The following is a 24,258-nucleotide window of genomic DNA, read 5'->3' as shown; positions in this document are numbered from 1 at the left end:
GTAGGTATATGCCATGGGTATAATTGTCAGATGTGAGAAGTCGTGCAGAGCGTGGATGCGTCGTACCATGTGTCATGCCATGCGCGTGATATATCCACTGTTCAACCATGTGTGACCACCAGAGAGAACCAGATAAGAACAAGACGACGACAGAAGACACCGGAGACCGCGAGGAAATAAGGAGGGTGGAGGGGATGGAGAGACAGACAATGTACACAGCAAGACGAGAGGTTATAACGAGGATACGCGGATAATAACGAGATGCAGCAGCATAGCAAGGTCGAGAGGTATGTAGATGTATTGAGAATCATCGTGCGGCGCGCTGGGAGATGCATAGAGAGATCACGAAGCATACCATTGCCCTTGAGCGTGAGTATACTCCTGCATGGTCGGCATGTACGACTCTGCGACGGGATACTCCCAAACGCCGTTGGCGGGATCGCCCGAGTCCGGATACTCGCCCATATCGTGGACGGACTGATAGGTTGCGTACCCAGTGTCGTGCATGTCCATCATGCCAGCATGTGGCATCGCGGACGAGTAACCAGAGTAGAAGGACTGCTCTTGCACAGGCGCGACCAAACTCGAGGTGTATGCTGGCGCAGGCGGCGCGGACGACATGGAGACAGGGACTGCGGAGCGGATGGCGGGAGTCATGCTCGCATGCATTGCCCCAGAACGAACCGCCTCATCGAAGCGTGCGTTGACCATGGCCTCGTACTCGGGTGTCACGACGAACGGCTGGTCTTCCGTGCTGTCTGCCCCCATGGGTGCGGAGAGCGAGAGCGGAGTCGCCGCGGTGCTGCTGGGCGGCGAACTGCCATTCGTGTAGTCGCTCCCGACGAGCTGGGGAGTGGGGGGAGATGTCCGGAATCGCGAGCCATCGCTCATAGTAGAGGACGACACGGCGTGTGTGGGGCTCGGGGCGGCGGAGACGGGGGACGTCACGACCGATGCCTGCTGCTGCTGCCACGACTGCACAGCGTTGGCATAGTATCCCGCACCAGGTGGAGGAGTTGAGGCTGCTAGAGAAGGCATTGGGTACGCACTGCGAGGGTCCGTCGCGCCTGCGACAGCTGGAGGGGTGCGATCTTTTGTGACAAAGTCGGGCAGGCGCGGCGTCATGGAGGCAAGGCTCTGGAGAGCGGCCAGTGTTCCCGGCGATGTGGTCGACGTGGGCGACGATGGGGTAGACGACGCGGGGGGTGCGATCGGTAGCCATGGACCGCGCCTACGCGCCCTCCGATCTTCATTGTTCGTCCTCGCGACCAGAGACGCCGATGGGAGCTGATCGACAGAGTGACGCCTTGGCGGGGGTAGTTGCGGCTCAGCGACGGGTACCTGGGTCTCCGTGCCTTGCACGTTATCGAAAGTGGGATAGGTGTAGATGTCCGACTGGGAGGGAGGGACTTCCAGACGAGGCAAGATGGGCCTTCCAGCATTGGGTAACCTAATGTCGGCGTACGTCTTCTTCGGGGCCTTTATACCGTAGCTCTTTTTCTTCGTCAACCCATGCATCTGCTGGAGGTATGAGACGAGTCCGCCGCCGCCTTCCGTGGTCGGAGGCGATTGCGGAGGATCGCCGCCGCGGTGACGGGTACGGATGTTTGTCGGAGAGGTGGAAGACTTCCGTGCACCCGGGGATGTCGAGTGGGACGGCGAACTCGGTGTTGATGCGGTTTCGGGTGGTGAGAGAGAGGGGGGCGACGGGGCCGGGGTGGTCGGATCGTTATATGTATCCTCCGGAATGGCTGTCGGAACGAGCGGGATAGGCAGAGCCGCTGTCAGGACGATTGCATGGATCAGTCGACGTCATGGGAAGAGACGAAGGCCCCAGGCACCCCTACCTGACCCGCGAACATATTGTGGCCTCCCAGAGAGCCTGATAGAGTATCGGTTGGAATCCACGGAGAACCATGCAGGGACTTCCGAGTTGTTTTGGAGCTGGAGCTATTATCGCGTCGTGAGGACTTGCGTCATCGCAGCTTCGCAGAGATGGCCTACCGATCTCTTGAACAGCTCGTGATAGGTTCTCATTTCCGCGCCGACGCTGAGGATAACATGCAGGCGCATGTATTGCTGATGAGTCCGTGATTAGCAAGGAAGTGGCCTTTTGAGTGGAGCGTAGAGGATCACCTGTTTCAGTACAACGGCGATGTCGTCCCATGCGTCGAACCCGGACGGAGTAGTGTCGTTGAACGGCCCTTGAGTCAGCGGGCCCGTCGCTGCTACCAAGATGAGGTGCCTCGTGGTGTTTTGCCGCCGGCTCGCCGAGGAGAGTATCTGGTGGCGGATGAGTCCGACTGTAGCACGAGAAGCGTAGAGCAATGTCATTTACACTAATGGCGTTCGCAATGACTGCTGGCGAGAACTTGGTGGGGCAGCCCTCACGCTTGAGTGGCACGTCGACGGGCATCTGGGCTTGAGCGGCATCGACGACGACCACCGGCGGAGACGCTGCAGATGCTGAGGACGTTGTAAGCCACCGCGCGTCCATCTGGATTCGCAAGGGAGGGTGAGAAGTGAGAAGTATGTCGAGCGCAAGACGAACCTGGACTGATGGGTCCGCGGAACGCAGGTTCTCGAGCAATTTAGGTAAGTAGGAGTCTCGAACGTCGGGCCACTTTGCCGCCATCGTAGCGGAGTCCTCTACGAGTACCAATACCGAGACAGCATCTCCTGGCATCGCCGGCTTGGAAAACGAGAACGAGGGCGGAGAGGTCATCCTGGGGGAGTTATTCGAAGAATCCCGGAAGGGACCTGCGAAGAAGAGAGGCGCTCAAATCAGGATGGAACGGTCTGGAGGGGTTGACTTGAAGGTGCGATGGTGAGAACGCAGTGATAAGGCAAACTGTATACCGTTATAGGTCCCAACCGTCGGACTTTCGATAATTATTATATTCTATCCCTGCACCCCGACTTATGCCCTTCCCCGCCCCTCCACTCCGCCGGCAGCCCAACCTTGCTCCCCGGTCCCCGAGAACACGCGTCCGCCAGATCGGTGCCACGATCAGACCAACAGAACGTTTCAGACTACGTACCCGTTCCGCGGGCTCTCTTGCCCTGCCTCCTCGCCTGCATGCTCATCCTTCACAGACCTGCTTCTGTCGCCCTCGGACGGTGCGCTCGAGGAGTCGGCGCCGTCGGGGCTCGAGCTCAACACGTTTCTCCGCCCAGTGGCACCTCGGCCACATTGCTATCGCCGATTGCCTCGATTCTGCCAATAGCGCATCCTGGGATGGCGGCCGCACGCCTGCCAGCTGCCAGATGCCAATGCGGGGTCACCCAGATACGAGCGGCGTTTAACGGTCCGAGAACGGGGTAACTTTGATTCTACCGCGTAGCGACTGTTCGCAGTCCTCGCCTGCTCGATATATATCCGATCCGGGTTTGGTTCTCGCATCCCAGCACGCACTATTTTTCCGCTGCTTCCTGTCTCCCAGGGGGAAGTAGGAGGGCCCGGAGGGGAAGAGGAAGAGGGCCTGAGGTACCGTTGGACTCAGGCTGTCCTTGACGATACCGCTAGCCCACGTCCGTGAGCCATCAGACTCCCGATCTTCCTTCGAGTCTTGGTTCAGAAGCGTAGAAGTATTCGAATGTACTTACAATGTGTTCGGAGAGAAGGCGACTACGATGAGGGGTCGACAAAGTTTGTACAAAGCTTATCTGGTCCATGTAACTGGCGCCGAGTACCTATGGGCACCTACCACAGTAAAGTAAAGTAAATAAATATAATTTCCTTAATTGTAAGCTGTCGTTTATCCCTCAAGAACCTCCAGTAAGACAACCGTTACCGCGTTGTAGCCGCTGTCTGGGCTTGCCGCTGACCACCACCACGCTCCTTCCGTCTTGCCGCACTTCCTGCTGCCATGGCTGCTGTTAACCTCTCGAACTCGCCCATAACTCAGGTCTCGCAGACACCAGTCCAGACCAACCTTCAGCCACAGCTCCTGACGAGATTGCTCCTTGACTTGCGCGGCAGGCGATTCACCGTGGAACGGGAGAACATCCTCAGCCTTCCCGAATCCGTCCTTCTCTGCTTGTTTCCCAACGGTCTCGTCCTAAGCCGTCAGAGCGCCGCCTTATCGGATGGAGGAGCAGATGATGACTACGAGGAGTTGTACGGTGTTGATGTGCGTGACCATGCCGCGTTCCGACCTCGCCACACGTTCCTGACCGCGTTCAATCGCGCATGCCCAGTTCGACCCAGACTGTTTCGACTACGTCCTCAACTTCTTCCAGCATGCTCGCGATGAGTTCTACGGGACCCCTAACAATCCAGGCGGCCTCCTCGCGGCGCAGCAGCAGCTCCTCGAGGGCGGCTCGCCTACGTCCGACTTTGGCCCCTCCCCATCGCAGAACCCGCTCCTAACAAAGCAGGCGATCATTGTCCTCCGTGAGGAGCTTGAGTATTTCTCCATTCCACCGAAGGGCGGCCAGGAGGCGACCGATGTGCGCGGCATCGCGAACGATGCGTTGCTCGACCTCAAAAGGAATTGCGGCAGGTACCTGCTCCACAAGCGGAATATCTTCACCGCGCTGCAGCGCAACGTGAACAAGGAGAACAACCTTGCAGAGCAACATTTAATTGACATGCTTTGCATGAGGTACGTGCCGTATTCGCTCGTTTTTGGGCAGATGACCGATCGTCTGCTGTGCGTGTGTCAATCAGTGGCTTCGACCGCGAGGATGAGTGGGGGTACCGTGCGATGGAACCTTCGAGGTGTTGCATCTCTTCCATAGCTTTGGTTCTGCTCAAGACCGGCATCGTCCACTCGACGAGCCCCTCGGGCGAGCGACACGTTACCATCGACTACAACCAGATGGCGACGGCACAGAAGCTGCTGTTGTTCTGGAGGAAGCCTGCGGTATGTATTCGGTCACTATCCGCTGTTTCGCTATGCTCACAATGGCCACCTTCCCAATCCTCTTGCTGTAGCGGAAGTGCTGGTGGGACGGAATTGAAGTGGACATCGCAGAGCCAGGCGAGCCTTCGAAGGCCATTAAGCTCTGGGCACGCAGGGTCTGGACATTGGAATTGAGTTTGGTAAGCTTCGGCTCCTATTCGACGGTTCTTCCTTGTAGCTGAACGACCGCGCAGGTATGATTCGGGACCTCGTCGCGACTGCTTCTTATACACGATCTGCGTTGGATACCCTAATGACTCAGGATGTACGATACCTCTTCCGCTTGGTGTGAGTGGTTGTTGGTCCCCGGTCGAGGGTTCTGCCCCCTCTCATTGTACGGCCTTGTGGTGGTCTGCTATACGTTTGCCTCACGTCATTCTCCCCACGAGCGATGGGCCTCTTCAATTATCGCGGGTTTTCGTAACAGCCCTTATCCGTTACTGTATTTTCCTTGGGCGCCTCGGATATGTCTGTCGGAGTTTGAAACTATGCACTTGTCCCAATTTCCTTTTACAGGCGATTTCTTGTAACTTGGACCTACACCTCCAGCACGCTGTTTTTCCGTCGCATCAGAACTTACAGTCGGCTGCTCTCCGACTCAGTGAAGCGTGAAGAATGGACTTCGATCTTGAGGACCTGGTGAACGTGGAGCAAACGTGTGTCCGGAACTTGATGCCAGGACTCGAGATTCAGATCGTACTAACACTGACTTTGACTCCGCGCGTACGTAGGTTTTACGAGGATGGGTACAAGGATGGGTACGCTCACGGACGCGTCCATGGCCTGATTGAAGGGCGTGCGTTGGGCCGCGAGAAGGGATTCGAGATGTGGGAGGAGCTGGGGTTTTACGAAGGGTTTGCGTTGATGTGGAGAGCGATACTGGGCGCGCAAGGGGGGCACGACGAGTGAGTGAGCTGTTTATTCGGTCTACGTGGAGTCTTCCCTCTTTTCGATTGGCTGCTCAATGTGGATGGCTTGCGAGAACTGACAGACTGGCGGTTAATCGTGGATAGTCCGTAGTGGGCTTTGGACCGCTCTAGAAAGTCGTTGATTTTGAGGTTCTGGCAACGGACATGGCTTTCTTTGTACGGCTTCATTGATTTAGGTCCATAACCTTGATCAGTGAAGCGGGTGCATTCAACAGAAGTTAATTGCCTTGCCGCCTGCCAACCTAGTAGCGCGCCTCTCGTGCCGAGGGCACTTCCTCTCATGTCTGAGGAGATGTGCCCCCATCCATACTCCTGACGAGTCTCGGCACAGAGGGGCAAGTGCAACTCCGCCATTGTGGTATGCAAGTTGTGTGCATCTGTGTTCACCGTCATGTCCGGCTTGACGGTGCGATCTGATGGGTTCTGATGAATGCAGTAGGACTCGGTCCATCCCAAGTGGGTGTACGACAGGCTCTCGTGCGTCTGATCGATCTGTGGCCTCTGGACAGGCCTGACTTTCATTCCGGCGTGGGTGCCGGATGTGGATGGCGATCGTGGCCGGAGGGCTGTGCTCCACGGGCGTAGGGCAGGTCATATATTCCAACCATACCCTCGCTCCTCATCTGCGAAGTTTAGTCTCCGACACATCTGACTTCGCGCGACGCGGCTGGAACCGTTTCTTCCCAACTCGTACCACAGGACGATCGACTCATGTTGACCTCATGTACTTCCAGACGCACTCAGAACCACATCCGACACCTACTCGAACTGATCGCGCAGTTTCCGCGCGTGAACCCGTCCGCAGCGGCAGCCGCGAGCGAAACCTCTTCCACCGAACCCGAGCTCGATATACCGAGGCTGTTCCGCCAGATCCGCTCGCGATACAAGCTTCTCTGCGCAACGCTCGGAGTCCGACCTACTCTGCGGGCCGCCGATGGGTCCTCGCCATCTCCTGATCGTCCTCCGAGCGACGATCTCGCGGACACGGAGATGGGGAAGGCTGCCGCGGCAGGGACCACCAGGGCGAAACCGGAACGGAAGAAAGTGTGGACCGTCCACGACCCCCGTGCGGACAAACCGCTGGGTGGCACGGAGCTGAATTTCTGAGCATGGAGGGCTCTGCTCTGGATCTCAATGGGCTGAGTTGCCCCCTGCCCAGCGCCGCGCCGCTGTGGGCGTGGAGGAGCGCGCCGCGACTAGGAGCGTGCGCCATGATCACGGGTTCGGTATGTGTTTTTCGACCCTGCCGTGGCAACGTCGCTTACAGTGCGTTCCTAGCTTACGGGAGGCTCTGCTTCTCGCTTCATGCCGGAGACTTCAAGGTTTCGGTGGTTGCCCGTCCACCCGCTGTCTTCCGCTGTTCCGCTCGGACTGTCGGGATCCACTGGTGTCCGACATCCGCGGCTCGCATTCATTGCGATGATGTTGCTGTATCGATAGCCGCCATATGTGTATCAGTGTCCATCGTTCAATCCTGTATCGTCTTGCTTATCTCGCTCTCTCCACCTTAGCTTGTCTACTCCGTCAGCTCATTCAGGCACGAGCCGACGAACCGACGCTCCACGGTTATGCCACACGCCTCAGTAAACTGCACACACACAGCAGCCGCTGAGCGATCGGATGGCGTCGCGTGATGCACGTCCGTGCATGCTCAAATATGCGCCAGAAGCGTCGTGTACTGGGAAGCGGCTGTCACATTGGCTACAACCTCGGCGGATTCCTTGAGGTCGCGGAGCGCCTGCACGGACCCGGGTTCGCACTGCGGCAAAGACGTGAGTGACCTGTCGCCGTTTGCGGACGTTCCATCGAACGATCGGTGCTCCCTCGCACTTTCCCCCCTGTTGCCTTCTGACGGGCAACGCGGCGACCGCGTGCGAGGCCGTGCAAGTGCAGCCTGCGTTGCTCGGCTCGCTACAGGCAGGTACGGGGAAGCTCGATCGCTGTCTCTTGCACTTTAGTGAACACGGCCGGCAACTTTCTGCGCTGCTTAGAGACCGGAGAGAGGGGTGCCGAGGCCTGTTGCGGATGCGGCCACGCAGTGCGTTGCGGAAGCGGTGTCAAGAGAGCCCGGGGATTCAGAAGCAGGCCGTCGGCAAGGGGCCTGCCTCGGTGTTCCGACGTTCCAGCAGGGCGTGCAGAGCATGCGTCGCGGAAGCAAACGGTCGGCGGGGTGGGCAGAACCAAGTCGCCATTCCGGGCAAACGCAGCCTCCCAGCGTGGCGCGATCGTCAATCATGCCCATCGTGGCCACGCACTGGCGATCCGTGTGGTGGACACTCCCCTCCGGGGGGGGCTGGCATTGGCCTCAGCTGGCGCGATAGCCTGAGCCTGGGGCCCGATGTCGTGACTCGCACGGCAGCTGACGGGCAACGTTCCACTTAGCCTGCGGGTGACGTTGATAGATGCCACGGGTGCTGGCCGGCTGCCATTGTGGTCTCTGTGCGTCTCGGGCCCACCATGAGGGTGCGCATCGATAAGCCCCGACGGCCGCGATAGCACTAGCCATACGGGCTCGTAGCGACATAAGGATTGCCGTTCGCGGATGTTCGGATGCAGGGATGGGCGTGTCGTGTTCAGGAGGCTTTTGAGCGCACCGAGTAGCCTGATGAGGTATGTTAGCCGCCATATGATTTGCCACGGCGTGCCATCCTGACATCATACCACGGGAGAGACCGCTTCGACTATGATGGTGAAGTCAATTGTGCCTTGGATATAGATACCCAGAGATACTCGGGCGGAACTCAGGGTTTCCGTAACAGACTCAGGGTCCCGTTGTACAGAGCACGATGAACAAAAGAGTAAGATGCGCTACTGGTTGTGGTTAAGCGTGAGCCCCACCAGGGTTTGTGGCAGCTCCGCACTACGAAGCGCCCTTGGCAGCGTCGCCGCTGACACACGAAATGAATGCTAGCGGGGCGGCGCGAGCTCAGTGCCCTGAGTCATCGAGCAGCGGGCTGGACAAGCGGACTTGCGGCTGGGGAGAGGCCGTAATCGACGCATTGGGACGGGGGCCACATGATTCCCATTATAGGCATGCAAGGGGCACCAGGTGGGCGGAACCCACATTGCGCCCTCGGCAGGGCATCGATAACGGCGGCGGAATGTATTTTATGCGCGGGGAGCTAGGTATGTCGAGCCATATGCGGCCAGCTCACGTCCGATAGCCTCTCGCTAGCATGCAGCGGGCATGGCACCACGTCGCGAAGGTGCGCTAATAGTAAGTATACAGATCCAGTATCCGTGACACTGACTCGGATACAGAGCTCTGAGCTCCGGCCCAGAGTAGCGGGATGCGCGAGAAGATTGGCAAGTTAGGAATCGGAGTGTAATGGGGAGGAGAACGTGGTGACGGCAAGTTTGGAGCCTGGAGTGGACGAGAGCCTTCATATGACTTGAAGGAGCAGCGCTGCCTACGGTCATGCGCAGGCCCTGAGCGAGCACGGAGGACATGTTGAAACCGGGCGCCGCTCAGCATGCTTGCGTGGCTGTTGGCTGTTGCTCTGCTGACGGGCCACGACGATGTTCCGCTGCCCGCAGTGGGAGTCCCCGGGAGCTGCTGCTGAGGATCTCGTACGCTCGGCTCGGAGATGAACTTGGACCCTGGAGCCTGGTGTATAATGGCTGCGTAGTCATACCGGCCAGCTGACTGACAAGGATGTGAGTCTTGGAAGGCGGAGTCTTTGGAAGGCTTGGAGGACAGGTCAACTCACGCTGGTCTCTGCCACCCCGGAAGTCCCTGCACAGTGCACATGCATACCCTTGTCCATGGCGCCACACCAGAACGCGAGAACGACAATCCAGTGGATTATCGGCGAGTCGAAAGATACTGCACCGACTGAGGTTCAGGATCGTGAAGAAGAGTGGTAGCCTACAGGAAGATCAAGTCCGGGATGAAGTTTCTGGTAGTGAGTTGGCTGATCTTACGTCGTACCCGCCTGCCGCCTGCCAGGCTGTACCCGGTAGTAGGTACCAGTCCTCGCTTGAAGGGGAGTCGCCAGTTGCTCTGGTTACATCTGCGCCATTACATTGTTAGCTCCAGGAACATCACTTGACATTGGCCGCCAAAGTCAACAGCACCGACCATACCGTACAGGATATTGCGAGCCGGACATTTGAACGCAAGCCACCTCGACTCAGCCTCTCGAGAGTGGTGATATTGACAGGTGAATGTGCTTCAATTCCTCAGCTCCCTCCCGACGTAACACGTTCTGCCAACAAGTATTCGACTGCACGAATGTGCGCCGGCGCGAGCCCCAACGCGAGCCCGAGGGCCGAGGCGTCCGGGGACCGGTGCGCTGCCAGTGCCACACCATCAACTTCATTTGACGGTCGCATGGCGCCAAGGTCATCTGCAGCGGGAGAAGACCCGGCAGCGATGACCATTGACGGTCGTCCACGGTCCACTGGCACGTCGGGGTGCGGCCGATTGGGGTTCCCCGGACCCCCAGCCTCCAGGTTCACCGTTCCCCACTCTATGTACGGGTGCATACATACATGGGTGCTGAAATTGAAAGTTGTTATTATTGGCGGCTTCGGCGGATGTCGCTTGGCAGATAGACGTGCTGGCAGCTGGACCCTGGACGGGTGACGCGGGGTGTCGATCGGTGGAATTGTGAATGGAGCGGGGCGCGTGCATACTCGCGTTCGGGGAGGGGTTCGTCCGTTCGAAGGTCTATGCTTGCATGTCAGTGTGGCTGCCAGGACGGGATATGATGAGAAGGTACACTGATAATTGAAACACCAGCAAGAAAATGTAGAGTTGGGGAGATGACGATGACACAAGTGTTGTCAACATGATGCATGACCGCCGATCGGCCCCACGATCACGCATCCGGCGGGAGTGATTGACCGACCGTGGATTATAAGTATAGCGAGGTGTACCTCGCAACACCCGTCCTGCCCCCAAGTGCGCACTCGAGACCACACCGAGGGAAATCGTTTGAGAGTTTTAGCCAGTGATCGGCATCCGGTCGATGGTGCGGTGCATCAGGGACGTTGAACCTCCGGCAGAACGGAACCCTTCGCTCGAGCATGGCAACCAGCCCGCACGGCGCACGGCGCAACCTCTCCCGAACAGGTATACCGTGAACGGCAGAATGTTACGAAACATAACGAGCGCGCTCAGGAGTCAGCACTAGGGCTAGCTGGGACCGTGGCAACGCCGGACCGACCTAGAGGGTCGAGAATGTTAGAGCATTCCCCCTGGTGACGGGCACACAAGCAGTGCAGCCTAAAGTGCGCATGACGGTGCTGCGAATGGAAGAAGACATTGCACATGCACATTGCAGACAGCAGTCGAGGTTGCTGGATACGCGGACCCGGGAGGCCGTCGAGCTCAGGTAGTCAGAAAGTCAGAAACCGTTCTTTGAGCGGAACGAGTCGGATGCATTTTTTTTTCAGTTACAGTAAACTTACTCACCATGTTTCCAAACAGGCACGCAAAGAAACACGCGCTTCGTGCGGCCGCCGTACGGTTGGCGAGCCAAGGTTCCGTCGCGACTCGGACGAGAGCTGGGTCGACGTTACGGTTCACATTCGGTGTGCAACATGCCAGTGCCACCGGACCTTTGATCTCGCCCGCTCAGCCACCACTGCAAGTCAGTGAAGCATCGGAGGGCCGAAGGGGGAACATGCCTGCCCTGCCTGGGCATTACGCTGTCAAAATCGTGATGGCAGCGTCAAATACGAGACGCCGCTGTGGTTTAGTGGACCCATCTGTCCCGCGTGTCCCCGCCTCCGAAAGCGAAGGAAAGACATACAGTATGGTGTTCACTGCGTCCGCGTGCGGAAGTCGAGTCGAGGGAACTGTAGCTAGGTGATGTCGGAGAACGTGATGAGGACGACGCGATGGGAAAAGCCGAGGCGCCCGCTGGGAACTAGCACGTTTCGCCGCTAGCGACTTGCGTCGTGCCCTTCCACCACCAGATGCGGCGGTGAGACTGCCTGGCCCGCCCTCTCTCTTCTCTCCTTCATCTTCCCGACGAGCCCCGCCGCCGACGCCCCGACCAACGCGCCCCTCGCCAGCCGGAGCGCGCGCGTGTGCCGTATGGGCGGCAGAAGACAATTGGATACCCACTTCTGGCCAAGCCCGCTTACCCGAAATTTACGACGATACCCTCCAAATACCCGCTCGCTCTCTCGTGCGTACTTCTCGTCCTTGTTCTTCGTTTACAGGCCCTCAGTCCGCCGACGGCCAGGCCCCGGCTGCACCCTAATTCGGCCTCGACGCTCGCGCGGCCCAACTAGGCAATCGCCGCTCGCACTTGAAGACTGGACAGACGGGAGGGATCTTTGTGTAACACGGCGCTACGTAAGTCGTCGTTCTTCATGACCATTCGCCCCCCTGCGTCCGCAGCGTGCCCGCTTAGCGTCCCCCCGTGCCCCGCCAAGAGGGGGGCGTCGGTCTTGTCTTTGCCTGGGAGGGATCGACTGCCTGGGAAGGTCTTGAGCGTGGTGTCGTGTTGCGTTTTGCCTTCATACATGCGCAAACTCTGCCTCACGCTGATCCGTCGTGATGTTCACCCTCCTATCACCTTCCGCATCCAAACATGACGATGTCTCTGACCCTAATGGACAGACGACGCCGCCGCCGTCATGGCCTCAACATCTGCGATCGAGTCGCGCGGCCGCGACAAACGCCCAGCAGTCCCCGTCCTCCTAGAGGCGTTTCCGGCCCCTCCAAGCTTCATCCCCCCTTCTCCTCTTCTCTCGGGCAGCCCCAACGTGCCGTTCGCGCGTTCGCCGTCGCCGTTTCATTCTCCTGTCCCTTCCCCGCAGCAGTTCAAGCTTCCGCCATCCGCGCCGCCCTCGTCGCCCCTCCCGCCCGTTCCTGGACCGTCGCCGATCACCGAGCATGAAACCCTCATGTTCATCACGGCTGCCCGCTCGCGCCGCGCATCGAAAATGTCGATCGCATCCGTGTCGACGTACTCGCAGCGCGACTCCGTTATCAGCGCGAGCGGCAGCAGCGCCCCTTCCCTGTCCCACTCCACCAGCGCGACCCCCTACGACTCCGCCCGCTCCATCCGCTCGTACTCGTCAACTAGCTCGCTCTCGGTCCCGCTTGCGCGCCATTTCGACCGGTCTCCGGTCATCCAGCCCCGTATTGCCGAGGAAGACGCCGCTGATTTGACACGCCTGTCATTGGACGACATCTCTATGCACTCTCCGCTGCCTGAGAGCCTGAGCGACGACGAAAAGGTGCTTGACATCAGCATCTCACGGAGGCGAATACGCCACGGGCCCAACGACTCTATTTCTTCCATCGACCTCAGCGAGATTTCCCAGTTCAGAGATGAGGAGACCGATGTCCCTCCTGCCCCTCCTCTATCCCCCCCTGCGACGCGCGAGCAGGCTGCGCCCACGCCGACGCAGGCCGTGCGCAGGTTAATAACCAGCCCACCTTCTGGCCACGGACGTTCACGACGACTTCTAGAGAAAGATCTCCCTCCCCTTCCCCCGGCACCGCTTGCACAGCCACCCCCACCTCCGTCTGAAACTCCATCTCTGGCTCCATCGTTGTCACGGTCAACGTCTCTGGCTCACACGCGCCGGTCGAGCAGTCCCGACATCCAGGAGATTCTTGCTACTACTCCGCGTCCGCGGCGCAAGTCGTCGCATGGGTCGGGACTGCGCTCGAGGTCGTCTTCGCGGCCAGCACGGAGCGTGAAGCGGCGACCGGGCGAGTACGGCCACGAGGTGCGTTCTGCACCTGCGTCTCGTCGCACGAGCGCCGTCGATACAGACCGGCGCACGAGCGCGCCTTCCTCGTCTCGAGGGCGGCGGCAGTCACGACCAGGGTCTCCGACCGAGCAAGCGTACGCGCAGGATGCGATGGGGGAGGTGGATGTGTGGGACGAGGACTCGTTTGTGTCCGATTACGGTGTGCAGATCGATCAGACAGGCACGCCATATGAGCTGCTCGACGGCGACGAAGAAGCACGTCTGGACCGGGAACTCGACGGAGGCGGCAGCGACTCGGATTCGAGCTTGGATCTACACACACCGCTCCCGTACGTACACCCTCCTGCCTCATATGGAGGGGCGGCTGCTGATCCGCACACACAGGCAACTCATGGTCAAGGACGGTCTGCTGTCGCCGAATTCGAAGCTCGTGCAGGCGTCTCGGAACACGACCCCGCTTCCTGGAGAACGGCCAGGGAGCGTGTTCAGTGTCGCGTCGACCGGTGGGTCCCTTGTTTATCGCTGTGTGTCCACATGTGTCTCACACGTATCGTGATCGCGTTTCAGTGGGATCCGTGATGACGAAGAATGGGCTGTTCAAGGACGAGCGCGACACGGTCCAGCGCCGCGTCAGGCATCGTGATGGCAAGCTCCTTCGCGGAGGTATCGGCCTTACGACCGGCCTGGGATGGAGTGACAGCGAGGACGAGGACGCACCTGCTCCGCTCGTCCGCCAGCTCTCCTCGCACTCGCTCAAGAAGCGCGTTGCCTCGGCGGCTTCCCTGCGCAGCGCGAATTCGGTCACACGTTCGTACAGCGAACACATGCCCGAGAGCCGCATGGATGAGTTTGGCGTGTTGCCGAAGACGCCGCGCACGTCCGCACCCCCGACGTCATGGCAGCGGCCACGACTCGCGTCTGGGCTGGATCGTCGGACGAGCACGAGCAGCTCCCTCTCGAGCGGATCGTCCACGTCGGCGCTCTCGCGGACGTTCTCTCGCGCGTCGGTATCGTCGCATCGATCTGCGCCTGCGTCGTACAACCGCCGTGGCCTGGAGCCCCCCGCGTTGACCACGAACTCTCTGGACCACATCCGGGAAGGCGAAGAACCGGGCTTCTACACTCCGTCCACGTCTTCCTCGACCGCGAGCCTTGCGACCCCGATCACCCCGGCGGATTCCCCGTCCCAGAGTCGACCGAGCATGGGCTCACTAGGCTCGAAGAGGAACACGTCGAAGCTCGACACCCTGACAACGAGGGCTCTCAATCCTCGCGATGTCGTCATCTTGAACTCTCCGAGCGAGCTCTCGACTGGGCAGCCGTCCCCGTCGCCCTCTACTGCGTCGCCTCGCAGCATGTCCGTCCCTCGCCCCCTTCGTCTCCCACAAACCCAAGGCAGCATTCGCTCGCCCTCGGGCGAACCAGCTTCCGCCCGAACGTCGCTCTCTTCCACCGCAAGTTCGTCAAGGACGCCCAGCCTCCGCCGCATGCCCTCGCGTCTGCACCCGCCATCATCCGCCCGCGCCGTGCCCGTGCCTGTCCCGAGTGTGGCGAGCGCCCCGCCACAGGACGGCATCGCCTTCCCATTGCGGTCCCCGGCGAAGGCGCCTGCAGTGGCGCGCAGCTCGTCCGCAAGCTCCGCGCCCCCGAGCTCGTCGCGCCTCAAGCCGCGCACAGGCACGGGCATGGTGTACCGCACGACGCCGAACACGCCGACGACGCCGACGCCGACCCCGGCGGTGCGCCCGAGCATGCTTCGCATGCCGAGCACGACGTCGCTTCGCTCGGCGAAGGGCGTCGGAGTTGCGATGTGATTGCAATTTGCGGGGCGTGCGCGTGGGCGCGTGCGCGTGCGTGGGAGAGGAGGGCAGGTCCTCCAGACTCCAGAGAGCTTGACGTGACGACAGCGGGGCCCCGGGTGTGGCTCCCCTTAGATGCGAGGAAGCGCAGGCGTCCCATATCATACCATAGTGCGTATTCGCGGGCTCGTGTGCGAGTAAGTGTAAGTGTAGAAGTATCGCCGTTTTTTGACCACCATCACCACCACCACCACCACCACCACTACCATTACGAATCGTTACCAGTATCTGACGTGTTACATACATACCTACCACACCCGTTGGCGGATTGACCCATCGTTGAACTTTTATCTCTCTCTCCTCCCATGTTGTCGAGCTCCCTGCGTTCCGCTTTTCCTTCGCGTTATCCAGCTTGCGTTATCCGCCTTGCATATTGCTTGTCACCATCTTGTTCGTTCGAGAGCGCCCCGGGTTAAATTTGGAAATTTTTGGATGTAGATGAATGCCTGCGTGCCAGCAGTGTCCCGCTTCCCGACCTCTTGAGTTCTGCCTTTTACCGCTGTACGTAACGTAACCGACCTACCTACCTACCTTCCGCAGCGCCGTCCGCTATTCAGGCACATTACAACTGTCGCTCCTTTTTTTGGCATTATCGACTACATACATAGTACCTATGTTACCATTGACACATCGTTACCCGCTGCCCCACTGCCGCTGCCGGCGTTGTTTGTACACCGCTGTTATTCTAGGATCACGACTTTTATTCCCGTTCCCCAGTGTTGCACGACCCTTGCCGATTGAATGGAATCTCACTCTCCTTGACCCTGGCGCTTTGGAACACGCGTGCCTGCTGCCTGCTTCGGAAATGTGGGAGGACCGAGTCCGATTCGCCGGCGTCGAGCGGGTTTGGCAGGTGAATATGTATGTTATGACTCCTGAGTGGCTTCTGTCCGCGGTCCGTCCTTTTACCCTGTTCAGTGAATGTGTGTGAGCTTCCGTGGCATGCAGACGACGGTCCTGGGTAAGACTTAGACTAGTCACCTAGAAGACACACTGCAAACCCAAAATCTCTACCTGTTCCTTGAGCATCGACTTGAGCTGCGACCCGTCCACGCCCTCCGCGAGCAGAGCACAACATATCAGGCTCCGGAGCCTGCACCCCGACCGCGCGCGCGGGCGTCCAGCATACTTATCCCGCACGCCCCTCGCCATCGCGCGCCCAAAGACAGTGACGGCGCACGGCGCACGGCAGGGCGATCCTCTGAGTCTCCAGATGCGGACACACAGGCACCCCGCCGTCCGCGCTCCGCAGCGCGAGCAGCATCGGGATTCGGCGCGACGTCGCGGTGCACGAGGGGCACTGGTGACTGCGCCGTGCCGTCCGGGGCCGCCGGCGCCGATGAGGAGGAGCTCGAGCGCAGGCTGCGCCGCGAGGAGGAGCGCGGTGCATTCTGCTGGAGACGGGCCGCGCTCGGCGGCGTGGTCACCGAGAGCGCGGTGAGGCAGGCGCGGGAGCGTCGAGATGACATTGAGATGCGCGAAGGCCCGAAGGCCCGGACGGGCGAGCCTGCGGACTCGGAGGACGCCCCGCGGCGGGGAAGCAGTACAGTACAGTGCGCCGGAGGTCCTGGGTTTCGACGGCGCGGGATGGGCTGAGTGCCACCGTGACGTCGCATTGCCGGTTGGATGTGTCGTAGAATTCTACTCTGGCCTCGTCCTGGCCTCGTTCGAGGCAGAGGGAGAAGGCGTGGTTGAGAATCAGAAGCGGCCTGAGAGAGCTGAAGAGAGCGCCGAGGAAAGGCGTGGCCGCGGCGAACATGGCTTGCGGGCCGCCAGTGTCACTGTCTGGAGGTGGGCGGAGCCGGAGCCTGTGGTGGATGCGGACGGTACAATGCGCTGGCAGCGATAGGCCTTCGCAGAACCTCGCAACGTCCATTCCATCTGGGCCGCAGGTCACGAGGGTGAGCCGCCGGAGGTTGGGGAGGGGTACGGGAGAGGCGGCGGTATTGGTATTCATATCGGAAGAGGTGAATCGAAACGTGGAGATCTCGAGCTCCTCGAGCACGGTGCATTGGCGTAGGCTATCGAGCAGCCGTGTGGAGTCCAGGCCGCCACTGGCAAACGCGTACAAAACCTCCATGGAGCGCAATGAGGGCCAATTGACGGCGAGGTCTGCTGGATGGAGACCTCCGCGCATGCGGAGAGACGTTAGCTGGGGAAGGGTGCAAGCTCCCGCTCCAGAGTATGAGGACTCGATCTCCAAAAGAGCCAAGTCTTGGACTCGGAGCACCTCGTAGATATCCAGACGCTCGAGATGCTCCGCGTGGTCTAGCAGCAACGTCCGCACCATATGAAAGTCGGCGACCCTTGACATTCTCATCAGTCGCAAAGTGCGGAGAGGTGCGCGAGCGGTTCTGACACTGCAAAGAAAGCATCCTTTCCGCAGATAGCGAAGGCATAGAAATCGGATTGTTGAAAGTAAGCAATCTGCTTTAGTGAGTACTTTGCCTGTAACCCCCTTATACTTGCCATGAAAGGCTTATTAGTCTATCTTACCTGCATAAATGGGCCTTATCGCCAAGTTTTCCCGCTTCAGAAACTTATCCTATCGAACCTCGTGGAACTGAGTAACCCTAACATTTCCGCAAAATATTGGCTCGGAGGAAAGGATGCGTTGGTTGCAGTGTGAGCGTCCTGAGCAAACCTCGGCAGAGTCCTGCCCCCTCGACGGTGAACGTCGAGAGAAGTATCGCCCACGCGTGCCAGGAAGACAGGCAGCCAAAGCCGCTCGGTCCAGTGCCGCCCGACTGCGAACGTCCTCCAGAGCGTGGCTGCAGAGAGCGCGACGTCTCTCCAGCGGTGGCACACCCACGTGACGACGACCCATGAGATAGGCCACACAGGCACAGGCATAGGGCAGGTTGCGGGCGGAGGCGCGTGTGCAGAGTGTGCCCGGCGCGATGGGCTGGATGTAGCGGTGCGCGGCGTGGGTTTCCTCCCGCCAAACCATCGCCCGGCAAGTACGTCGTGAGGGAGATGGAGAACCCTGGGCCAGCTCAGCCTCCCGCCCCTGGATTCCTGCCAATCGTCCGACTGGAGTTCTTGGCGCTCTCTCGGTAGCAGTGCTAGCTTCGATTGAATGTACATGCGGCTCTCTGCGTCTTCGCGAGCGAGGTCGTCGATGAGGATGTGGAAGATGGTGACGAGAAGTTCCGCGGGGAGCGCGTTGATGCCAGGTGCAGCTGTTGTCTGGACACATGTCGTCGTGATTAGACCATGGGAAAAAAAAAGAAATGCAGCAGGATTTTATGACCCACATCGAACGGATAGTTCGCATCGTTGTGGCTAGGCTGGCCGCCGGAGGACGACGGGGATGGACTCGGAGTCTTCACCTTCGTCCGACGAAACATATATCGCGTCAGGAGACTTTCAAGCATCTTGGAGGCGTCGGGTGGAAATCTAAACTATCAGCCAGCTGTTGAAGTCGTAGTCCGAGTCTAGGAGAATGACCCCTATAACCTCCTATAACTTCAGTTTACCATAGCTCCGCCAAACCGTCGCGGACAAGTGAGAGCGCCGACGGCATTTGCCGCGAAGTCGGCTTGAGTTCGTTAGCTGGCATCGTTCTAAACCGAAAGAACATGCATGTGAGTGCCTCAAAACCTTTGGGGGACGCAGACTCAGAAAGAACCTTGGTAAGAGGACGCTGATGCGCGGTCGAGGACGTTCAGGTTCGACCTCAGGCGACCTCGCCACGCCCGCTTCTCATACTTCGGCACTTGCCGGCCCTCATGTACTAGCATGTAGTGGCGAGCCGCCGAGAACTGCCGTTCAGCCTTTCACCACCACGTCAACATCGACTTGCACCCGCAAGAAGCACCTACTGCGACTTTGACCAAACAGACATTTTTACCAGAATGAGTGTTCTGACGCATCCCAGGTTCAAGTTCCTTGGTCCTGGGGACACCATCGCCGAGGGCGACACCTCTGTGATATATGACTTCCTGCCACTAGACCTAGCAGACGTTGCATTTGAGAACCTCAAGAAAGAGGTCAAGTGGAGCAAGATGATGCATAGGGGTATGTGGCCGCGCCAATGAGTCATCTGGAACTGACTCTCACGCTCGATAGGCGGCGAGGTCCCGAGGCTGGTAGCCGTAGAGGGACGCGTGAATGAAGATGGGAGGTGCGTGTTCTTCATGTCCAGCTCTTGGTAAGTATTCGCTGACAATCGTGCTCGCCTATCCAGCTTCCCACTATACCGCCACCCTGCGGACGAGTCCCCGCCGCTGCTGCCGTTCTCCCCAACAGTGGAGCGCATCCGGCAGCGTGTGGAAGAGGTCCTGGGCGAGCCCGTGAACCACGTGCTCATCCAGCACTACCGCACGGGCGCCGACTACATCTCTGAGCACTCGGACAAGACGATCGACGTCGTGCAGGGTTCGAAGATCGTCAACGTGAGCCTCGGTGCGCAGCGCTTCATGACGCTGCACACCAAGAAGGACGCGCTCGCTCACCCGCATGTCGAGCTGGACGCCACGCCTCCTGCCACCGCGGGCGAGGCCCGGCCGCACAGCCCGACTGGGACTGGCGGGCCCGAGAAGAAGGCTCCTCCGCACCGCAACACGCAGCGCGTGGCGCTTCCGCACAACTCGATGCTCGTCATGGGCCTGGAGACGAACGCGAAGTGGCTGCACAGCATCCGCACGGACAAGCGGCCGCTGAGGACGAAGACCGCGGCGGAGCAGTGCCAGAATGGGGAGCGCATCAGCCTGACGTTCCGCACGATTGGCACGTTCTTGAACGAGGAGGAGACGCTGATCTGGGGCCAGGGTGCGAAGGGGAAGACGCGTGAAGAGGCGCGGCCGGTCGTCCGGGGAGGACCTGAGGCTGCGCGGTTGATCACCGCGTTTGGGGTCGAGAATCATAGCAGCGACTTTGATTGGGACAGGACGTATGGGAAGGGCTTCGATGTCCTGCACTTTACAACGCGGCGAGAATGAGTGAGTCGCTCGAGGAGTATGTAACTGTTTGTAACACTTGCAACAAGTGTATCCTATCAGATCTATCTAATCCTTGTGGACACCAGAGAGTTATGTTTGGGTGTTCTTTACTGCCTTCCTTACAACTCCTCTCTCCAGGAACTCGTGCGTTTGCATCCGTTGCACGTTCAATTGGTTCACCGGGAGCGCCCATGGGTCTGGGCTGTCCACGTGGCTTAAGCGGAAAATATGTTCTGGTAAGTATTTTCAACTTGCTCTCATTTGGACATAGCCTGGCAAAAATATGCGCCTCGAGGCGTGAGGCAAGGAAGAGGCCGCGGCAACATGAACTTTGATGGTGATGTTTCGCAGAAGCTGAGAAGTCTTTCTACGCTTTTTCTTTCTCGCCGACGACCACGACACGACCCCCGACGACTTTCTCATCTCCCTCTGGTTCTCTCTGACGGGCCTTGAATCCTGCTTGAGCTTCGGGAACAGCGATCGCAGACACCATGCCGCCCAAGACCCTCTCCACGCTCTTTCTCGGTTTGGAGCTCGCGACGGACCAGCTGAGGGCATCAATAGTAGACGAGAATCTCGAGTTGGTCGGGGTGGAGGTCGTGGACTTTGATACAGAGGTCGCGGAGTACCAGTGAGTACATTTTGAGCTCTAAACGTGTTCCTGTTCCATGTCTCCATCTCCGCGACGTCCCTGCATGGCTGCCGTCCCAAGATCTGCGCCTGCTGTGCCCTCCATATCGTCGGAATTCGTTCTCCGAACCTCAACGTTGTCGTCGTAGCTGCGCCTGAACCATCGGCGTCAGAGAACGCTTCAGTGCTTGGGTCAGGACTCAGGACAGTCGTGCAAGCAAGTGCACGCGGTTGTTTAGCATCCGGCACCCCACGAACGTCCGGGTGGTCCCCGACACTCGTACTCCTTTCGCGACCTGTCCTGTCCGGCCTAGCAGGGTCCATGTCTCCGGAGGAGAGGCTAGAGTCTACAACGAGGGCCTCTGGAAGTCGCCTGCTCACGCTCGCATCGCGGGCATGAGAGATTTTACGTCTCATGCTTCTCCGGTCTTACTCCACATCGCGGATGGTATCAGACGCGCATCGTGTCCTTGCATTGTGTCTCTTCGTTAAGCAATGGCGGTCGCCGTACGCTGGCCCCCTTCCTAGCGTTCGCAACACATTCATCGCTCGCTCTTGTCGGAATGCGTTATTAGAATGAGGCGATAGGTCCATGCTTTCTCGATATCCATGCGCGCGCTCCCGTTGCTGGGCGACAACGGAGGTTTCTCCTCACTTTCCGGGTTCCGACATATGTTTTCGCGCATTCTCGCTCAACGCTGTATTCCATCCGCTAACGTCACCCGTGCGCTGTCCCGCAGAACTCAGGGAGGTATCTTCACGACTCCCGGCGATGCCTACACCACCCCCGTCGAAATGTGGTTGAAGGGCTTCGGTACGCAATTACCTTCGCGGAAGTATTTTCGAAGCGCCCATGCTGATCGGACTGTCACGCGTCACTTCCACCGTGACCATCTAGATCTCCTCTTCGAGAAACTGGGCAAGAATTACGAGCTGCAGAGGATAAAGGGTATCGGAGGTGCTGCACAGGTAGGCATAGGGACTGTTCGGCGAACGACAAGCTCTCATTCCTCCTAGCAAGCACTAGTCTGGTGGAAAGCACCGGTGCCACCGCTGCAAGCCCTCGATCCGAGGTTACCGATTCACGCCCAGATCACCTCGCAGTCGTTCTCCCTCCAAAACTCCCCCATCGCGCAAGACACCTCCGCGCACACACATGCACTCGCACTGGAAGCTGCGCTCGGTGGTCCGGACCTCATGGCGTCGCGCGTGGGTACGTGCGCGAACCCGTCCCTGGTGGCTGCTCAGCTCCTGCGCGTCCGGGAAGCGTGGCCCGACGTCTGGACACGTACCGGGCGCGTGCAGATGGCCAGCTCCTTCCTCGCCAGTCTTCTCACTGGCCAGCTTGTCGGCATGGGCGAGGCGGAAGCGTCGTCAACGGGTTTGTGGGCCCACGCCGGTTCGCAAGCGGGCGGGCAGAGTCGCTGGGACGAGGGCGTGATGGAGATCGTGGGCGGCAACCGAGAAGAGGGCCGGCGTATCTGGCAGTGGCTGGGCGAGGTCGACGTCTCTGGAGGGCGCCGGCGCATTGGGACCATCTCTCGATACCTCGTGGAGCGGTTCGGTTTCGATCCTGGTTTGTACTTTTTGTCTTTGCTGTTGTGCTGCGCTCATGGGGAGAATGCAATGCAGAGACCATCATATCACCCTTCACGTCCGACTACCTTTCTTCGTACCTATCGTTATGCCCTTCTCCTTCGGATGCCGTCCTCAGCTTCGGTCCTATGGACATCATGATGGCGCCTGCGCCCAACTACATCCCCACCCGTCTCTACAACCTCTATCCGCATCCCGCTCAGGATGCTAGCGAGAAGAAGCGTTATATAGTCATGCTTTCCAGCAGGTGCGTCTGCAGCTCAACCTGCGTTCGCGATTCGCGTGGGTGACCCAGGATGATGTAGGAATGCCGACGTCCCGCGAGCGCTCGTGCGGGACATGTACACCAAGAGCTGGAGCGCCTTCGATCGTCTGGTCGCTATCGTGCCGCCTGGTGGTTCAATAGGGTAGGTGAAAGTGACCGAATGACATGCGACAGTGGATCTGACCTTGACTTGCGCAGTCTCGACGACAAGCTGTTCAGCTTCTGGCTTCTGCAAGGCGACAGCTATCCCTACTCGCACGTGAAGGGTATCTACCGCTTCGAAACCGGAATCAAGGTCAACGAGTTCCGCGATCTCCGCGCCAACCCCCGGTGCCTGCTCGAGAGCCAAGTGCTCTCTTTCCGAGTGCGCTGGTCAAGAACGATCCCCATGGGTGTATTCGGCTCAAATGCGGGCCGCGCGCGCAATGCGAACACTACCCCCAGCCCTGTCGCAGGCGCGTCGCAGAAACGCGCCACGGGCGTCAACAACAGCAACAACATGGGTCTTCCGTTCGACCCCTATGACTACTCGACGCTTCCTGCACGCATCCTCGCCACTGGAGCGGCTGCGAACTTCCCTGCCATCGCGAACCTCGCAGGGGACGTCTTCAACGCTCCCGTCCTCATGCCGACCACACAGATCGATGCCGCGCAGGTCATCCCGCACCGCAATGCCCCTGCGGTGGGCTACCCTGCTCGTGCTGCGCTCGGCGGCGCGTACGTTGCTAGATGGGTATGGGCCAAGGAGAAGGGCACCCCAGCTGGGACAGGGCGCGGTGGCTTCGAGGAGGAGGTGCGGAGGTTGCTCGGGAAGCGCTGGGCAGCGACGAACGGCGCTCCTTTGCGTACCAGCGTGAATGCGCCAAGCAGCACCAGCAAGGCCCCGAGCGCAGCTGGCAGCGGTGCGAGCACGCCGTACGGCCACGGATCGCGACTGGGCTCGACGGTTGTCGTGGAGGAGGAGGAAGAGGAGGTCGAGGAGATGGAGCGCGCGCCCATGGCTGCGAGCGGGTTCGGCCTCGGGTTCAGCGAGACCGACATGCATGCGCGCCTCCGGACGATCACGAGCTCGACCGTGTCGACGACGATGAGCGGGAGCACCCTCGATGCGCCCTCGACAGCGTTCACTACGCCGGAGATTGGGGGGCTGAGCCCGAACCCGCAAGGGACGGATCCTGCTGCTGCCCCATCCGCGCCATCGGCCCTCCAGCCCGTCACCGCCATGCCGACGTCGGACGCGGAGCTGCAGCTCGGCCTGGCGAAGGTTGCGGAGCCCGACGTGGACGCGTTCATGTCGTACGCCGCGCTCGTTCCCGAATACTGCAGGCTCGAAGGACTGCTCATCAAGGCGCTCGTCTGATCGCCCGACGCCTCACCGGCATCCTTCAGGTCTCATCACGTCGTCTCATCAGGTCCCTTTCATTCTGTCTTTCACGCCCACTCTCA

The 24,258-nt window shown here is 59.7% G+C and overlaps 8 protein-coding genes across 8 annotated transcripts; 6 read left to right on the top strand and 2 right to left on the bottom strand.

Annotated features, from left to right (window-relative positions):
• Window positions 1–342: 342 nt before the first annotated feature.
• Window positions 343–2,725, bottom strand: L226DRAFT_526184 (uncharacterized protein; the record flags this gene model as incomplete). The annotated part of the gene is made up of 6 exons (XM_067679037.1): window positions 343–1,781; window positions 1,848–1,950; window positions 2,005–2,079; window positions 2,137–2,283; window positions 2,339–2,497; window positions 2,552–2,725. 6 exons carry the CDS (start codon window positions 2,723–2,725, stop codon window positions 343–345), a joined length of 2,097 nt encoding a protein of 698 aa, XP_067530749.1.
• Window positions 2,726–3,869: 1,144 nt separating this feature from the next.
• L226DRAFT_470683 (phosphatase activator) lies at window positions 3,870–5,089 on the top strand (the record flags this gene model as incomplete). The annotated part of the gene is made up of 4 exons (XM_067676326.1): window positions 3,870–4,133; window positions 4,201–4,607; window positions 4,673–4,868; window positions 4,940–5,089. The coding sequence occupies 4 exons, from the start codon at window positions 3,870–3,872 to the stop codon at window positions 5,087–5,089; spliced, it is 1,017 nt and encodes a 338-aa protein (XP_067530748.1).
• A 433-nt stretch (window positions 5,090–5,522) lies between these two features.
• L226DRAFT_547892 (DUF1715-domain-containing protein) lies at window positions 5,523–6,943 on the top strand (the record flags this gene model as incomplete). The annotated part of the gene is made up of 3 exons (XM_067682537.1): window positions 5,523–5,563; window positions 5,639–5,812; window positions 6,571–6,943. 3 exons carry the CDS (start codon window positions 5,523–5,525, stop codon window positions 6,941–6,943), a joined length of 588 nt encoding a protein of 195 aa, XP_067530747.1.
• Window positions 6,944–9,622: 2,679 nt separating this feature from the next.
• On the top strand, window positions 9,623–10,401 carry L226DRAFT_539198 (uncharacterized protein). The gene is made up of 3 exons (XM_067681641.1): window positions 9,623–9,822; window positions 9,876–9,999; window positions 10,056–10,401. Exons 1-3 carry the CDS (start codon window positions 9,727–9,729, stop codon window positions 10,160–10,162), a joined length of 327 nt encoding a protein of 108 aa, XP_067530746.1. The 5' UTR covers window positions 9,623–9,726; the 3' UTR covers window positions 10,163–10,401.
• Window positions 10,402–12,299: 1,898 nt separating this feature from the next.
• On the top strand, window positions 12,300–15,662 carry L226DRAFT_258595 (uncharacterized protein). Its single transcript, XM_067673343.1, has 3 exons — window positions 12,300–13,848; window positions 13,904–14,022; window positions 14,087–15,662. Exons 1-3 carry the CDS (start codon window positions 12,431–12,433, stop codon window positions 15,331–15,333), a joined length of 2,784 nt encoding a protein of 927 aa, XP_067530745.1. The 5' UTR covers window positions 12,300–12,430; the 3' UTR covers window positions 15,334–15,662.
• Window positions 15,663–17,756: 2,094 nt separating this feature from the next.
• Window positions 17,757–19,040, bottom strand: L226DRAFT_258541 (uncharacterized protein). The gene is made up of 3 exons (XM_067673342.1): window positions 19,010–19,040; window positions 18,636–18,944; window positions 17,757–18,567 (listed from the first exon to the last, which is right to left on the bottom strand). The coding sequence occupies exons 2-3, from the start codon at window positions 18,753–18,755 to the stop codon at window positions 17,911–17,913; spliced, it is 777 nt and encodes a 258-aa protein (XP_067530744.1). The 5' UTR covers window positions 18,756–18,944; window positions 19,010–19,040; the 3' UTR covers window positions 17,757–17,910.
• A 109-nt stretch (window positions 19,041–19,149) lies between these two features.
• On the top strand, window positions 19,150–20,405 carry L226DRAFT_493391 (uncharacterized protein). Its single transcript, XM_067677437.1, has 3 exons — window positions 19,150–19,398; window positions 19,450–19,504; window positions 19,568–20,405. Exons 1-3 carry the CDS (start codon window positions 19,236–19,238, stop codon window positions 20,319–20,321), a joined length of 972 nt encoding a protein of 323 aa, XP_067530743.1. The 5' UTR covers window positions 19,150–19,235; the 3' UTR covers window positions 20,322–20,405.
• A 407-nt stretch (window positions 20,406–20,812) lies between these two features.
• Window positions 20,813–24,172, top strand: L226DRAFT_470663 (actin-like ATPase domain-containing protein; the record flags this gene model as incomplete). The annotated part of the gene is made up of 7 exons (XM_067676323.1): window positions 20,813–20,952; window positions 21,692–21,765; window positions 21,850–21,920; window positions 21,969–22,527; window positions 22,584–22,794; window positions 22,853–22,954; window positions 23,011–24,172. The coding sequence occupies 7 exons, from the start codon at window positions 20,813–20,815 to the stop codon at window positions 24,170–24,172; spliced, it is 2,319 nt and encodes a 772-aa protein (XP_067530742.1).
• Between the last annotated feature and the right edge of the window lie 86 nt (window positions 24,173–24,258).

This window comes from Lentinus tigrinus (assembly GCF_003813185.1).
Source record: "Lentinus tigrinus ALCF2SS1-7 unplaced genomic scaffold L226scaffold_40, whole genome shotgun sequence".
In the NCBI taxonomy this organism is placed as follows: Eukaryota; Fungi; Basidiomycota; class Agaricomycetes; order Polyporales; family Polyporaceae; genus Lentinus; species Lentinus tigrinus.
The sequence above is the reverse complement of the archived record's forward strand: the minus strand, read 5'-3'. Positions and strand labels throughout refer to the sequence as shown.

Excerpts from the sequence above, each read along its gene's own strand:
- L226DRAFT_539198 (XM_067681641.1), top strand. The coding sequence starts at position 9,727 with ATGAAGTTTCTGGTAGTGAGTTGGCTGATCTTACGTCGTACCCGCCTG. Across the intron at positions 9,823-9,875 it reads GTACCAGTCCTCGCTTGAAG|GAACATCACTTGACATTGGC; the intron begins GGGAGTCGCCAG and ends TGTTAGCTCCAG. Across the intron at positions 10,000-10,055 it reads GAGAGTGGTGATATTGACAG|TATTCGACTGCACGAATGTG; the intron begins GTGAATGTGCTT and ends TCTGCCAACAAG.
- L226DRAFT_258595 (XM_067673343.1), top strand. The coding sequence starts at position 12,431 with ATGGCCTCAACATCTGCGATCGAGTCGCGCGGCCGCGACAAACGCCCA. Across the intron at positions 13,849-13,903 it reads GATCTACACACACCGCTCCC|GCAACTCATGGTCAAGGACG; the intron begins GTACGTACACCC and ends CCGCACACACAG. Across the intron at positions 14,023-14,086 it reads GTTCAGTGTCGCGTCGACCG|TGGGATCCGTGATGACGAAG; the intron begins GTGGGTCCCTTG and ends ATCGCGTTTCAG.
- L226DRAFT_258541 (XM_067673342.1), bottom strand. The coding sequence starts at position 18,755 with ATGCTTGAAAGTCTCCTGACGCGATATATGTTTCGTCGGACGAAGGTG. Across the intron at positions 18,568-18,635 it reads ATGCGAACTATCCGTTCGAT|ACAACAGCTGCACCTGGCAT; the intron begins GTGGGTCATAAA and ends ACATGTGTCCAG.
- L226DRAFT_493391 (XM_067677437.1), top strand. The coding sequence starts at position 19,236 with ATGAGTGTTCTGACGCATCCCAGGTTCAAGTTCCTTGGTCCTGGGGAC. Across the intron at positions 19,399-19,449 it reads GAGCAAGATGATGCATAGGG|GCGGCGAGGTCCCGAGGCTG; the intron begins GTATGTGGCCGC and ends CACGCTCGATAG. Across the intron at positions 19,505-19,567 it reads CGCGTGAATGAAGATGGGAG|CTTCCCACTATACCGCCACC; the intron begins GTGCGTGTTCTT and ends TCGCCTATCCAG.